The sequence below is a fragment of the Anastrepha ludens genome, chromosome 3 (assembly GCF_028408465.1).
Source record: "Anastrepha ludens isolate Willacy chromosome 3, idAnaLude1.1, whole genome shotgun sequence".
Classification (NCBI taxonomy): Eukaryota; Metazoa; Arthropoda; class Insecta; order Diptera; family Tephritidae; genus Anastrepha; species Anastrepha ludens.
The window spans coordinates 482681-498934 of NC_071499.1; the positions used below are offsets into that span (position 1 = coordinate 482681).

The following is a 16254-nucleotide window of genomic DNA, read 5'->3' on the forward strand; positions in this document are numbered from 1 at the left end:
GAATAAGATGATGTTACTAATGCGAGGCGAATTGCGTACAATAGGTGGTAAATGAATTAAATTAAAGGACAACTGCGAGGCAATAAATTGGCATACGTGAGTAAATGTTCCATTTACAACAATAGCTCAGCAAACACAATTGTAAAGCATGTCATCTTGACGTTGATCATATCTACGGCGAAAAATTCAGCTGGGTAATTGCCATCACCTAAGTCCCGACTTACACGAGGAGACATCTGGAGGGGAGACACTGGAAATTCTCTTTTGATGTTTCATTCGCGTACACACGGGCAAAAATGTTTCCGCGACATTTTGACATTTAATACTTTAGCATCGTCTGGTTCGGATGTATTTTAGCACGCGCTTACATGTAAAGCAGAGAGCGTTCGACAACAGTTTCTTAAATATATGAATGAAAAATGCAAACTGGTTAAATAATAAATAATTTGTTGTTTTTGAAGTGAAAACTTCTTTAGAATCGTTGGGAGTGATTTGAGACTCGATGAAACGAAAAAGTGACACCAAAAAGAAGAAGAAAAAAGATATACGCATATATATGTATGTATAGAAAATGCTTCATTACCAGGCACACAGAAGGATGGCATAAGCAAATTTAAATTTGTGAATTTATATATGTATGTATATATGCGGATATATGTATATATGTTGTGTGTATGTACATATGTGCCTCGCCACAGCAAAACATACGGTAAAATTTCTCAAGAAATCCAGCGCGCATTCATAGGCACAGCATTGCATGTACAGTAGGGCGGGTCGATTTAAAAATCGCTCATTGCTCTATGAAAATCGTATTCTAGGGATCAAAATAAGAAACTTTGCCGAAGGAACCATACCTCTAAAACGAATTCTGATGTCCCCCAATTTCAAAATATCACCATTTTTGGCCTTTACATGAAAAAATCAGCTAAATGGCTATGTTTTTTCTTTATTTTTATTTATTTATAATATTATATATTTTTTCTCTTAAGAAATTTATTTAGTCAGAACATATGTAAATGAATGAATGTGAGTTATAGAAAAGAAATTAAAAAGTTCGACCCATATTGGGGGACATCAGAAATCGTTTTAGAGGTATGGTTCCTTCGGCAAAATTTCTTATTCTGATCCCTAGAATATGATTTTCACAGAGCAATGGGCGATTTTTTTGCCTTCCCACAAATCGACCCGGCCTAATGTACAGTAACCTTGAACAGGCAGCTGCGGTTGTCGAGCATTTAGAAACATATATTTACATACATATATGGGTGCAAACATATTTACGGAGCCGCGGGCACTCGACTTGACAAAAATTGAATATTGGCAAATAATTCTACGCGAAATATTCCAATATTGACTATTTTCGAATTGTCGAGAAAATTAGCATATGGGCGGCTCGTTTTATGAATGAAAGTACTTGCTCTTAGAACTATGAGCTCGAATTTATAAATCAATTTTTTGATGATGAGTTTTTGTTGCACAGTACAATAGTTGAAACTGTTCGGCGCCGCCGCGACTGTTCAGCGCTATGGCAACTAGGATGATGGCCGCTACGCCTGCGCCTATTAATGCATTTTGTTCTTGTAGTCGCTAGGCATAGAATTTTAGCTTTGGACGACATACGCATTTACAGGAATAAAGTGAGTGGCCTGTGTGTGCGGTTGTATGTAGATGCATATGTGTATATTAATAAGCATTGTTTTGCTGGAAGTTCAGAATACAAATATGTATGTACGTACATAGGCTAGGCCATAGTATAGCATACATACATATGTATAAAAAAAAATACCAGTCTAACGGTTAGACGCGATAGAAGTGAAACCTTCCGTAAAACAAACTGAGAGAGAATGAGATCAAAAACAACAATTGACGCGGTATTTCAAAGATATGTTGACAACATCGAAACCAAAGCATTTGTATCATATTTTAGCTATCTTAGAACTTTCTTCCACAAAAGAAGAAAACGAATGAAGCAACTGTCAAAAATTGCTTTGAGATAAGAAATACGAATAAAAAGAGCAAAGCGTGTCGCCGAGTACGGGAGACAAAATCCCTTCTCTCTTCCCCGACCGTCCTTCGCCCTTGAACAAAATGTTTCCCTTCCAGATGTCTCCTCGTGTAAGTCGGGTCTAAAGAAATCCACATTGCGTATGTTTATGCCTAACACGAAGGCGAATTCGAATTAGATGATGTTACTAATGCAAGGCGAATTGAATACAATAGGTGACGCACTTCCAAAACAGATACTTTATTTTTCGCGATTTTGACGGGTCTGACGTCAGCTACCTTTCCAATGCGAAACAAATGAACACAATAAAGAAAAAAATTAGAAATTACATGTTTGTGAAAATTCAGTGAAATGAAATGAAAACGAAATGAAAAATACCGTGTGTTAAATTCTGAATGCAAAAATTAATATAAAGCCTCAAAATGCAATTTTTTGCGTTTCTATGCGGAAGACACTGTGGCAAGAAAGTGTGTGTGTGCGTCTTGATGTTCCACTAATGGAGAGAGTCACAGATTTAAGCCGACTCCGAGCGGCAAACGATTTTTATGAGGAGCTTTTTCGTGGCAGAAAAGAAATACACTTCGGAGGTTTGCCATTGCCAATCATAACTAGGAAAGAGGCCTAACTGGCGACAACATACAACAAAAAATGTGAGATAGAGGTTTGCGTATTTGTAGACAGATTTAAAAAAAAATAAATAAAATAAATAATTGGCGCGTACACTTCTGTTAGGTGTTTGGCCGAGCTCCTCCTCCTATTTGTGGTGTGCGTTTTGATGTTGTTCCACAAATGGAAGGACCTACAGTTTCAAACCGACTCCGAACGGCAGATATTTTTTTTTATGAGGAGATTTTCCATGGCAGAAATACACTCGGAGGTTTGCCATTGCCTGCCGAGGGGCGATCGCTATTAGAAAAATGTTTTTATTAATTTTGCTTTCACCGAGATTCGAACCAACGACCTCTCTGTGAATTCCGAATGGTAGTCACGCACCAACCTATTCGGCTACGGCGGCCGCCAATGAGTAAATTCTATATAATTGAGGAATTTTGAGATGTGCCTCTTTCGAAGAAGGCGTGCGTTATGTTGAGTAAGCCTAGGTCAATTCTGGATAGGTTAGAGTTTAACCTGCTATAATATGCAAATAGTCTGGGAGCCAGGGGTCATTTTGACCTCATCATTTCATGCCGACTGATTTTAATACTGAAGGCAGACGTCATCCAGTGGATGTCGAAACCAACCGTCAGCTGGTCCAGTAGCGGTGGGTACGTACGTGGGATGCTGCGAAACGTGTCGAAAAGAAATTTTTAACAACTCATTTAATACCGGCTGAAATTTGTTTCATGTATTGTTGACATTTAGTAGAATAAAAAAAAAATAGTCAGCTGCGCCGTAGAGGGGGGCAAATACGTCAGCTGAACAGGCGAGCTTGTAAAATAAATTAAAAAGTAAAACTACTTTAGGCCGATTGAAATTTTTTTACATAATTTTTAGTCCGGGAGCCAGGGGTCGATCTTGGAGTTCAATTGTATACCGATAAATTCTTAACTATACTTGTGATTTAGCTTTCATGAATAACGAAAGTGCACGTCAGCTGGTGCACCCGCGGTGAGTGTGATTGTGGGAGGGTACGAAACGTGTCGCAAAAAAATGTCTACCAACTCATAATATACCGGCTGAAATTTTATTCATGTATAGTTGACAGTTAGTAGAATGATGTGTTTTCCCCCCTTTACTGCGCAGCTGACTATTTTTTTTATTCTACTAAATTTCAACAATACATGAAAAAAATTTCAGCCGGTATAAAATGAGTTGGTAGACATTTTTTTTCGACACGTTTCGTACCCTCCCACAATCACACCCACCGCGGGTGCGCCAGCTGACGTTCACTTTCGTTATTCATGAAAGCTAAATCACAAGTATAGTCAAGAATTTAACGGTATAAAAACGTAGTTCAAAATCGACCCCTGGCTCCCGGACTAAAAACGCAATTATGCCAGAATAATATATGTAAGTCTCTCGAGGTAGCTGGAGCAGTTTGCCTGATATAAGTGTGGATGTCTGATGTACGTCTGGATCTCGTGGGTGATTTGGTGGAGATGGCTTCTGACGTGCCTAGGAGGTGGCTTTGCTTACAATAGGATACTGTTGGGTGGTTCCTGCGGTAGCACTCCAGTAGAAACTGCTTACTGGCATGGTGTTATGCTCCTCAACTGGGAGTATTAACGCCTACGCACCTCTTCGGTATTGATGAAAACTAAAAATAATTTGTATCAAAACACTATAAACATAACCAAAAATAATAAAGTTAGTGACTGCATGAAAACTCACCAGCGCAGAAATCCAGGATGATATGTTTTGAAACTCTGAGTTACGTGAAATCGTGGTCGAAATGCGCATTTATAACATTTAAGCTACATACATGTCCCTTTCATTGAGAATTCACATAAATTCAGTAATGCCGATTTCTTCTCATTCGCTTCGCGTCTTTCGTCATGATATTGATTAACCTGTCAAGATTCCTATTTACTTATAATAACACCTTTCATAATTACATCTTCTGCTCCTGGCGGAAGATTTTAATGGAATGAAAAATGATTTTTGTGATGATAAATGATTTTTGTTTATTTTCTGTGCTGTTGTCACTCGAAACAACCGATTCTGTAAAAGCCACCAAGAACAAAATTGTATGAAAATAAATAAATTTTATTTGGCGGCTGCCGTAGCTGAAGGGGTTGGTGCGTAACTGTCATTCGGAATTCAGGGAGAACTTAGGTTCAAATCTCGGTAAAAGACCAAAATAAAGGTTCCTCCATTTGTGGAACAACATCAAGACGCGTACCACAAATAGGAGGAGGAGATCGGGTGTACACGCGCATATATTATATATGTATATGAAAATAATTTAAAACTGTTGTACTTACCGCTTCCTAATATGAAATTTCAGCGAATTAGTCACTATTTTTGAATTTTAACCATAGAATACGAAAAAAAAACAGCAACGCTGAACAGAATGCACGTTAAAGAGATCGCAATAGAAACGATTTCCAGATCTTCTGCCTGCAGGTGCACTGTAGAAAACTGGAAAATTTTGCATGTGCTAATAATTAAACAACTTTCCAAAATTATACGTATGGATTTTATAATCATTTTTTCACTTGGTCTGATTTATTTTTAGCTCATTGAAATATCTTTATATAGACTTTAACAAAAATATTCACTTATCCTCTATAAAGGAGTATATACAATGTATATTATACATCTATATGGATTACGACATTAGTTTATTTAGTAACTATTTTGTATTCTATTATGTAGCAATTTACAACTTTCTCTTTTTCGTCAACGGCATAAACATTTTCACCCGTGTGAAAATGTATGTAAATAATGTGCTAAATTTTCTTTGAAATTTACTAGAATGTGTGTTTCTGAATGAGTTTAAAGGAAAATGCCCTTAGTTTTATTCAATATGCGTACGTACAATTGCACATACATTATACATAGCTGCAAAGAAGCCATAAGACTTCGGCCAGGAAATAGGTGGTACAAGTATGTAGTCCTGCAATTTTGTATGTTTGTTCATGGATGTATGGACATGTGTGCAAGCGTATAAACATAACCTAAGTGGGCATGGTAAAGTTATTACTGAACTTGATTGAAATCAGCCTAAGAATGGGCGCTACCAGGCGAGTTCGTTCCTAGCTACTAATCAGTTGAACTCTTCAAAGTCAAAAAGATTGGTTACTTTTGTACAAAAATCTGCACATGTCCATATTGTGACCTGCTCCCGAGTGTGCTCACGCACAGATGTCTATATCTACATTGTATGTATGTACATATGTACATATCGTTACCTTAATATAGAAAGGCCCTAATTCATATACTGAACAATGAATAAACTAAACGCAAATATAACCAGAAGAGGGTTACTTGTTTTAGTTTTTTAAGTTTTCCTTTTCAATAATTGTATTACTGTTAGTTTTCATAGTAAGGCAATAATTTTTTTAGTGAAGGTGTATTTAGAGGTTATACATAAAAATCCGTTAAAAACTCGATTCGGTAAAACATGAATTACGGTTATTTTTAATATTAAAGTCGTTACCTTTTGCGTATGTATGCATATGTACATGTATATTTTGATACATAAAGTTCAGACCCACGCACATACATATATACGTATGTACATACATAAGGAAAGTTTAGAAAAACCTTTATATGTATACACATACATAGGTATGGTATTTATGTGTTATTGTCGAATTGTAAAGGTACTTTGTATCGAAAAGACGTACATACATAATTATTTGCCCATTTCGGCTTTATAACTAGGCTTATGCAAGCATTATATTCACAGATGTGTACATATAACGTATGCGACATGCATTTCTTAGAATATACATATGTATGCACACACATATTAGTTTGTAATAGATTTATGTTTTAGTGCGAGCACTTTCCGAAGATTATTTTAGATGGGTGCACATTAGTATGGGTAAAGATTTTTTCGTTTCAACTCCATATCCAGATCGGCCAGTTGCTGCAAAAATCCTTCATTTGGCCGAATCTCACGCCGCATTCGCACCTTTCGTATCGCCTCTGAAGCAGACATTTTGCGGCAAATCATTAAATAAGCCAATACACATGTGGCAGATCTTGACATGCCCACCAAACAATGAACAAGAATTTTTCCTGAAATGTATTAATTGAAATAAACGCGTTTACATACTTATATGATAACAAAATAATTGCGTTTCGCTTACCTCCACTGCTTATGGCGCTATCAATGAACTTCGCAGCGACGTAAAAGTATCGGGATATATCGGTTGTAGGAGCATCAATCATTGGGAAGCCCATATACCTGAAAATAGTATCTTTGTTGTTTCTTCTACAATGTTGTCAACAGTTTTTTTTACCGAAAATAACAAATTGTAGATTGGTAAGCCAACAAAGCCAATCCATGGAGTGTGATATTATTAATAATTTCTATTTATTTTCGGTAATTTTTTTAGTAACACACTTATCCTTGTCCATACATGCACACATATCCATATATACATATGAATGGTATGTATGTAGGCATGGTGAAAAGAATTAAAAATCTATCATCCTTGGTATGTAAAGGGTGTTTTTTTAGAGGTTAGGTTTTCAAGATGAAATAAAACGTATATAATTTAATGTTATGGCCAAGAATTTAGCTTTATTATAAAGATAAGGGTTTGCCATTATGTTTTAAAAATGATTTCGGGCAAGTGGTCGCCGCGGCTGGCTCGAATAAATTCCAATTTTCGACCACTTTTTGCAGCAATTGGGGCCGTATGTCAGCAATAACGCGCCGAATATTCTCTTCCAAGACGTCAATCGTCTCGGGCTTATCTGCGTAGACAAGCGACTTCACATAGCCCCACAAGAAATAGTCCAGCGGTGTTATATCGCACGATCTTGGAGGCCACGCCACAGGTCCACGGCGCGAGATAATGCGCTCACCAAAAGTTTCCTTCAATAAATCGATTGTTGCGTTGGCTGTATGGCATGTAGCGCCGTCTTGTTGGAACCAAAGGTCGTCCACATCAACATCGTCCAATTCAGGCACGAAAAAGTCATTAATCATGGCTCTATAACGCTCTTCATTGACTGTAACATTATGGCCGGCTTCATTTTTAAAGAAATATGGACCAGTGATTCCCTCTGCCCATAGAGCACACCAAACAGTGACTTTTTGAGGATGTAACGGCGTCTCAGCAATGGCTTGTGGATTATGTTCACTCCAAATGCGACAATTTTGCTTATTGACATACCCATTCAACCAAAAGTGAGCTTCATCGCTGAACAAAATTTTCTTGTGATGCGTCGCGCGAACCGAACCATTATTTTCGTAATAAATTTGCACGATTTGCAAACGTTGTTCAGGTGTAAGTCTATTCATTATGAAATGGCAAACCAAACTGAGCATAAATCAAGTGACAGCTGTCAAAAAGACCATCTACGAAAAAAGTAGTGCCAACTTGAAAACCTAACCTCTAAAAAAAACACCCTTTATGTATGTGTCTGGATACGTGTTTAAACCTAAGGAAAATAGCGAGTAAAATTGTATGCATATATGCATGTAGCTCAATTAGGGGCAGCGGGGTGAAATTTCCGGCTAAAACACACGTAACGTCAATTATTCTCAACGAAAAATTCACTTCCTTTCACTTAACGGCTAATGCTTGTGGTCTTTTGTATTTGAGTACATAGAAGAGTAACAAGAAGAATAAATCCTATTTTGCATGTATGTATATGTACACGCATATGTACTTATACGAGTATGTATATATCACACTTAGGCGCAACAAGTAAGAATGGCTAAATTCGGTCGGCACCGAACTTTATGTAGGTACTAACTTATAGTATATATAACTTTACATACCCGCGCCAATTTAGTAAACTTTAATTTGGGCTGGCTGTTAATTTTTGTTTAATGTTTATTGTAGAGAATTTTATTAAGCCGTTATCGAGATGTACACATTTACCCACAGTGGGTGTGCCACTGTTGCTGCTGTTTATCATTTTTTCATATTTGTGTGATTGTGCATTCCGTTATATGGCATACCAATACCACCAAACAAAGTAATAAGTGTAAGAGTAATAAGTGTACTGCGTCAGTGAAATATAAAAATATATCTTTAGATAGTTTTATGCTAAAATCATCAGACTTGCTCCAGCATTCACTGTGAAATTAAATGCTCGTATGAAATGTACTTACTATATAAACACATACATACATATAAGTATAAACAATATTTGGCCCAACAGGTAGCGTTTTACTTGATTCAAACAAAATACTTCCTAAGAAAATGAGGAAGAAGATAAAGTGATTGCGTTTTCAAGGTTCCGCTATATTTTGTGGTTTGACGCTGCCAATCAGCTGCTTGGATGTGACGTTATAAGCCAAAAGAAAACGTAGGAATATTTTAAAAACACAAAGCCATTTCGCTTTTATTTAGATATTTTTGTCCATAGTTTTTCCACTTTCTGGTTACATACTATATATTCACGGTATACATATTTATTTAGGTGCTCCTCGTATTATTTTTTCATGATAGAGTAATAAATATTAGGAGTAGTTACATATCTAAGCGCTGAAATTTTAACTTTTTCGAGCACTGTTGCATGACCGCAACTCGAAAAATATTTTTGTAATTCGAGAGGTTAGAGAGGTTTGATTTCTTCCTTCGCATAAAATTCAGTCCTGAAATCGTCGCTTACACGACCTTTAGATTTTGAAGAAGACTCATTCAATAAAAACATTTCAATTTCTACATATGTACATGTGTACACCTAAGTATATAAAATCGGACTTGAAAGTTCACTAATGAAGTCACGAATGATTTAAGACCAGTCGATTGTGACACTGTCAACTTTGTCTTGATTCAAATAATGACTGCCCGTCAATGTCGTACTTAACTCTTAGACAAGGTGGTAAGGTTTTTTTGGAGAATCCAGAAGCAATTAAAGATCTTGAGGCGAATATGGTCTGAGCGAGTCGTGAGATAAAACTAGAAGCCACTAATAGGATCTTTGCAAATTGGGTTGGGAAAAATATAGATTTTTGAAACCAAAAGAAAGCTATATGATTAACTGACAAAAAATGATTTCTTAATTTCGGTGTGTTGAAAACAAAATTTCACAAAGTGTTGGTTGAAGTTATTTGCTTTTACAAGAGGATGATGATATAAATAAAGAAGATAATTAAAAAGTAAAATAAACATGCATTCATATAAATATTTTTTGCTGCTGTACTATGTACATACTACACATATGTACATGTATAAGTATATAATCATACTCGGTAATCGCAACTAATAGAAAAATTTATTATTGCACCTAGCAAAAAAACGAAAAATTATAAACGGCAAATCTTTTAAAAATTGTAATATATAAAAAAATATTATAAAGCTATATTGAAATGCTGGTATCAAGGGTTGCGATTACCGAGTGCGTACTGCATGTGGGTTAAAGTTTTTAAGCACACCTTATGCTGGGCATATCACGATAGTAACTATGTCCAGTGTCCACCTGACCGTAGCGACAACCTTCTGCGGCATTCAGCACGTGAGTGATTCCCATCATTCGTAGGAAAGATTTGTTTTTTGCAGCAGCTCTGAAATATACATGCATATATGAAGAAAGCGCCAATTATGTACATATATATGTATATACATATGTAGATGAAGCAATGGTATACGAGTATAACAAGGTCGCACGTATAATTGTGACACCTGCAGTCGTTGCCCTTGGTTCATTTTGTGATACAATTTTAAATTTTGATCACAAACTTTATTTTATATATGTATGTAGATGTAGAAAATTTATGGGTCGTATCATTCGCAGGCCGCTAGTTTGCTCTTGACGAATTTGACGTTTGAGTGATGTCAGCACAGAAAATAAACAAACCTTTTGAGCACAGTTACTTTTTTTTGTGAACCAATCAGTGATTATTTTGTTTTTTAAACTAAACAAAATAATACAAATAAGGAACCCGTGTTAAATTATGAAAGCAGCAAGAGTTATAAAACCACTAAATGCAGTTTTCTCCTTGCTTTCTACAAGGTATTCTGTCATTCTTTCGCTTATTCTCCCTATTATTTTCATTTGATTATTTTCTGTGCTGGCGTCACAGACCTGGGACCCATGCAATCTTGTATTTAATCGTTCTTGGCAGTTATATTTACTCATATATGTGGTTATGTAAGTTTGGTTAGGTATGCTACTTACACATCACCAATGTAAATACCGGGATACACTTCATCACAATCAACATCATGTATGGCACACTCGGTTCTTCGCAAACCAGGAAGATTTCTGCCCGGGGCCATTGAATAATGGAGAACTCTCTGCAGTTGACGCCCGGTAGTTTGGTCTGAACTGGATGATTCCAATCTGCTCGGCGACTTTCAAATAAACAGAAAATATTTAAAAATATTTATTGCACTTGTGTACTGTACATACATACAATAGGTACATAAAAGTTATCTTCAACATCACAAATGACATTTTTCCGAGATTCCGATTTTGAAACTAATTTCAATCGATACCATCCAAATTATTGGATTACAAAAAACTCGAAACTGAAGCTACATAGAAAATCCAAAATGTCATTTAAGATATTTTTAAATGATGTCGACGATATGTATGTATGTATATAGTACATACTCATTTGCATTAGGTACTTTCAATTTAAAAAATTAGTTTAAAATAAAAAAGCTGACTTGAAGTATTAGTATAGTATTTTTATAGAAATGTCCATACATATACGAAAAATTTACGTAAAAAGGCATTAGTGCTGCTTACGAATCGGTGGGCTTTATCTGCATGCTATTATCTCGACTTCGTGCAGGGTTTAGTCCTAAGATTATCTAAAATTATGTTATCATTTCTCATTTTAAGCTGAAAAAGTTACAAGTATTAACTCAATTTCATTCTGTACCTTCTAAGACAAAACTAAGAACCAAAGCTAATATCTTATGGAGTTATGTATATAAATGTGTCATCCATCTTAAAGAAGGCAAACAGAATCACCCCTCACGTAGGTGTTATTCAGAAAGTTTGGCTCGATCGCCACACAGATACTCATACAGGTGGTTCTAAAAATTCTTAAGGAGTAAAACATTTTGATAGCTTGAACTCAATAGGTGCAGAAAGTGCAGAACCAGGATAGACGAACCCTGCGCTAACATTCGGTTAACTATATAATGTAGCCTGCGCATCGGTCATTTATCCACTTTTAGGAGTCTTAGTATTGAATTTGGATTGAGGTTTGCATTATTATGTTCCAGTACTCCCGAAACCATGCTTCGCCAATACAATTTAAAAAATATCCGTTAACTGACCTTTATAATTGTAAAAGCGAAAAGAAATAGTTTCAGGTATTTAACAATATTGGAGATATTATCTGTTTTGGGATTTGGAAATTACATTCTATCGAAACTCTAATTATTATAATTATCACATTAATTAATTGCAAAATAAACAGTGTTAATTTTTTTTCTCTTTTATAGGTTAATTAATTTATTCGTTTCAATAATTGGCTGGGAATACCAAAAACAAGTGTTTGCAAATTTTCCTTTCACTTGTTGAAAATGTTACCTATGTATAGGAGCATATGTCGAGATACATGTATATGATTTTAGCTATTGTACTTTGACCCTGAATAATTCGTTATTGCCTGTACATGCCAGAATTTCTTTGCATACTCATCAAATAAAAATAGCCCAGTACTAAGAATTTTTATTTATATACATATATATGTTGGCTATTTGCCAGTGGTATAAACGACGACAATTTATACCACAGCATCTGTACGTATGAATAAATAGTTTATTTGTGAATCAAATGCTTACTAAGAACTCTGTTAAGAGATGGTGTGGGCTTAAACTGATTTTTGTTATTGAAAACACCGCGTGGCTCTGTCCGATAGAAAACGTGTGCACTAACTACACAGGTATATGCTATTTCTTTTATTATCTCGTTGTTCAGATTACTTCTGAAAATACCATCGCTAGATTTTAAAAAATCTGTTACGAAAACGAAGTACTTAAAATTTATCTGGTATGCAAACCATCTATAAATTTACCTATACCTATACCTGCATCAACAAAAATAATTAAAACGTACATTTATTTGTATGTATATTAGTAAAAACTCATGCACACATATTCGAACACATACACTCGTACTTATAATCTAATATTAACACTAAACTTGATCAACTCAAGTCCAAAATTCTAGGCATTCTTCATAAATAATAATAATATTTAGGTATTTTGTTGGGTATTCTTCCTCTTTTTAATTTAAGGTGTGCGCCACATTGTTGCCCTACAGATGGAGGACCTACAGTTTTATGTCACTTCCGAATGACAGATGGTTTTTTATGTAGACTTTTGTTGTGGCAGAAATACATTCGGACGTTTGCAATCCTCTGCAATTGGGCGACCGCTATAAGAAAAAATATTGCCTATCATTTCGGTGTTTCGTGCCAACAGTAGATTTTGAACCCCTTCACTATCGAATGGCAGTCACGTGCAATGCCACTCGGCTGCGGCGAATAATAATAATAAGAATGGACCTTTCTAAATTTCATTTACTCAAAATGTAAAATCTTTATGTATATATAGGAATAAGTGGCACGTCAGGGTTTTCCAATAAGAGGTGCAATTTTGATATGCAAAGAAAAATGCTCCTTTTTAATATAAATGATCGGATGTTTACTTCATTATAAGGAGGAAGGTATGCCGTTAATAGTGAAAAATAACATGAGGCAAATGACCACCACGACCACGCTTACAGGGCAATATGCTTTTCATGAAATTTTCCATAATCGAATTGCAAAGTGGCTGTCTTATGTCCTCGATAGCCTCACGAATTCCATCTTTTAGGTATTGAATAGACTCTGGGCTGTTGGCGTAGACCTTCTCTTTTACGTGGTCCCAAAGAAAAAAGTCACAAGGTGTTAAATCACAAGATCTCGGTGGCCAATTGTAATCACCTCTTCGAGAGATAACACGGCCCGGAAACTTTATCCGTAAAAATCAATGGTTTCGTTGCTTGTGTGACACGTAGCGCCGTCTTGTTAAAAATAAACGTTGTCCCGATCAATACCATCCAATTCCGACCATAAAAAACGTTAATCATCTCTCGATATCGCAATCCATTCACCAATAACACCTGTTATTGGAAACCCCTACACATCCTTTCCAATTTATGTTGTGTGTCTTGATGCTGGCCTAGAAAAGGAGAGGAATCGCTTTGGAACGGGAGATGTTCTTAAGAAGTTGTTTTTCATGGCAGAAATCGGAGTTTTGCCATTTTCTAATAGACAAACCATTTTCTAATCGAGGTCACCTTCTGCCTTCAGCCGCTGTGCGATTCTGCATTCGCGAGAAAAAACCAAGGTGCCCACCACAACTTGAAAAGAATTTGGAGTCAACCCTGTATATATGTGAGTACTAATTAGAAATAGGGTTATTGTAAATCTTAAATGAGTTAAGACTCGGTATTCGAATGATCTCAAATATCAATAAGCAAACATATGCATGCTTATAATATTCAGCATAACTGTGAATATGTTGCGTTTGATTAATTTAGGCAGTTACAGTTATTATTGTACATAAAGCATGAAAAAAAAGATTTGCGAAATGCCAAAATTTCCTAAAGGCACAATAATGCATGCATTTTTGTACTTGAAAAGAGGTACACATACATATATTCATATACATATATCGAGTGTATTGTGGCCCAACTCCTGGAGAAATCGTGTTTATTTCTATTTTTAGCTTCCAGCTTTTTCACCGTTCAGTTTTTTATCACCTTGAAAGCTCTACCAACCAAAAAACTAAAAATATTAACTCTTGAAAACCACTTGTTATATGCATTTTGTTTTTATTTTTTATTTATTTTTCAATGATTTGACATGCTTGGCGATAAAAAGGCATTTGCCTTCAAAAGACTGGTACCTCTGTAGCGCCCATACACTTTGAAGATTTAATTGCAATGCAATGAGTTGGCGCGAACTCTTACGCTGGTTTCTGCAAACAATTATCAGTTTTCTGGGAGAGTAACGTGCTAGTAATTTCTTATTAATATATTTTTACAATTTTCAGGAGTGGAAGCACAATATCTCTGACCTCGAAAAGCTGAGCCACGACACGGAATATCTTCCATACACATTTAAAATATACCTGATAATATAATGAACTGTATCTTTCTCCTATATTGGTGCTGTACCTGTCAGTAAAGGGCTGAAATATAACAGAATAATAAGTATATATTGTACATATGTGTATATTGAGAAAAAACCTCCCACGTACATATATTTTTTTTAAGTTTTCCACTACGAGTATTAAATAGAAAAAAAATGGATTGGATTGAAATATATTATACATTTATGTATGTACAAATGATATGTATGTTCATGTTCATGTTGTATGGTATGCATGCACACAGCATGGATACATGTACACACTAGCATTGAGTGGAATGCACCCTCTCATTGATTGACACTAAGTAAACATATACTAAATAATTACACCTACACTTGTACATATATCCATACAAGTACCATATGCACATAGATATGTGCGACAAATGTGATTATTTGTCCAAAGCCAACTGCCCACTTTTACGTGGAGATGTTATTGATCACTGCAATAATTTTGAGCTGCTCCATCCATTATTAACAAATGTATTTTTTACATTCATAATTGCCAGCCCATAGCGACACTCTCGCTGCACATATTTAATCACAGTCGACACTTTCGACGTATAAACATTTGGCTGTTTTACAATTAAATTTTCGTACATATCGGCTTTTTAAAGGCTTTGTAGCATAGATACGTCGAAAATTAAGTATTTGTCTTAAAATTTCACTGTTTTATTAGAGTTTTATGGTTTTGATCAGTGAAGGTTGAATTAGGTATTTTTTTGGCGTATTTATATACTCATATTTGCTATTTATAATATTTGTTGGAAATATGTTAATCGAGACTTATGCATACCGTATATCTCCATGACATTTTGCTGAACTTATTGTGTCAACAGTCTCCAGTCGAAGTTTTCCAAGATATGTATGTATCGAGTTCACTTTTACTGATACTCGTATGTATGTATCTACATACGCTTATTACGTTTTGCTGTAATGCTTTTTACGATTTGTAAATTTCTACGTAGGTTATTAACTTACATACATATGTATATACATATATAGGATTAAAAAAATATGCAAGTACGGATGGCACAATGCAATTTAAGTGTCCGGAAAATAAGTTCGCAACGCTTATTGATTTGTAGAATGTTTAATTATTCTCATCGGTGCACATGTATGTGTGTATATAACAAATTTGTTTGGCTTTTCGCGCTTCTTAACCCGAAAAAAACTTTCAACCGTCTAACCCTGATATGCAATTCACTTCTACTTTAGTCATTGTCATTAAAACCTGGTATGACGTTCTTTTTGCGACTGAATTGCACAATCGCAATTTTCTCTTTCAAATTGTTTCAGGGAAAACGAAAGCTCTTTTTTCATTCTCAAAAGCTTTTGACTATGGACACATTTGCATGTACATACATTCGTATGTATGTATATATTAGGGATGCTAGTATAATCTAAAAATTTTTATCCAGGTATTTTGGGATTTTGGGATTTTTTGAGTAATCCCTCGACTAAGTAAAAATTCTATCACTGAAAGCATTTAAACGTAAGGTGAAATAAAACC

At 35.4% G+C, this 16254-nt stretch overlaps 1 protein-coding gene across 4 annotated transcripts; it reads right to left on the minus strand.

Moving 5' to 3' along the window:
• Window positions 1–5130: 5130 nt before the first annotated feature.
• Window positions 5131–16015, minus strand: LOC128856779 (dual specificity phosphatase 29). Of its 4 annotated transcripts, none has more exons than XM_054092097.1 (6): window positions 15538–16015; window positions 14722–14781; window positions 10760–10935; window positions 10017–10145; window positions 6766–6890; window positions 5131–6694 (listed from the first exon to the last, which is right to left on the minus strand). In XM_054092097.1, the coding sequence occupies exons 1-6, from the start codon at window positions 15553–15555 to the stop codon at window positions 6489–6491; spliced, it is 714 nt and encodes a 237-aa protein (XP_053948072.1). In that variant the 5' UTR covers window positions 15556–16015; the 3' UTR covers window positions 5131–6488. The 4 variants fall into 4 exon arrangements, with proteins under 4 accessions (XP_053948072.1, XP_053948073.1, XP_053948074.1 ...); XM_054092098.1 differs by having other exon boundaries at window positions 6766–6863; window positions 15538–16014; XM_054092099.1 differs by lacking the exon at window positions 14722–14781.
• Window positions 16016–16254: the final 239 nt, after the last annotated feature.

What these genes read in the sequence shown, in the direction of transcription:
- LOC128856779 (XM_054092097.1), bottom strand. An exon ending in GGTATTTACATTGGTGATGT is followed by an intron (nt 10,146 to 10,759) that starts GTAAGTAGCATA and finishes TGTATATTTCAG; the next exon opens with AGCTGCTGCAAAAAACAAAT. An exon ending in TAGCGCCATAAGCAGTGGAG is followed by an intron (nt 6,695 to 6,765) that starts GTAAGCGAAACG and finishes AATACATTTCAG; the next exon opens with GAAAAATTCTTGTTCATTGT.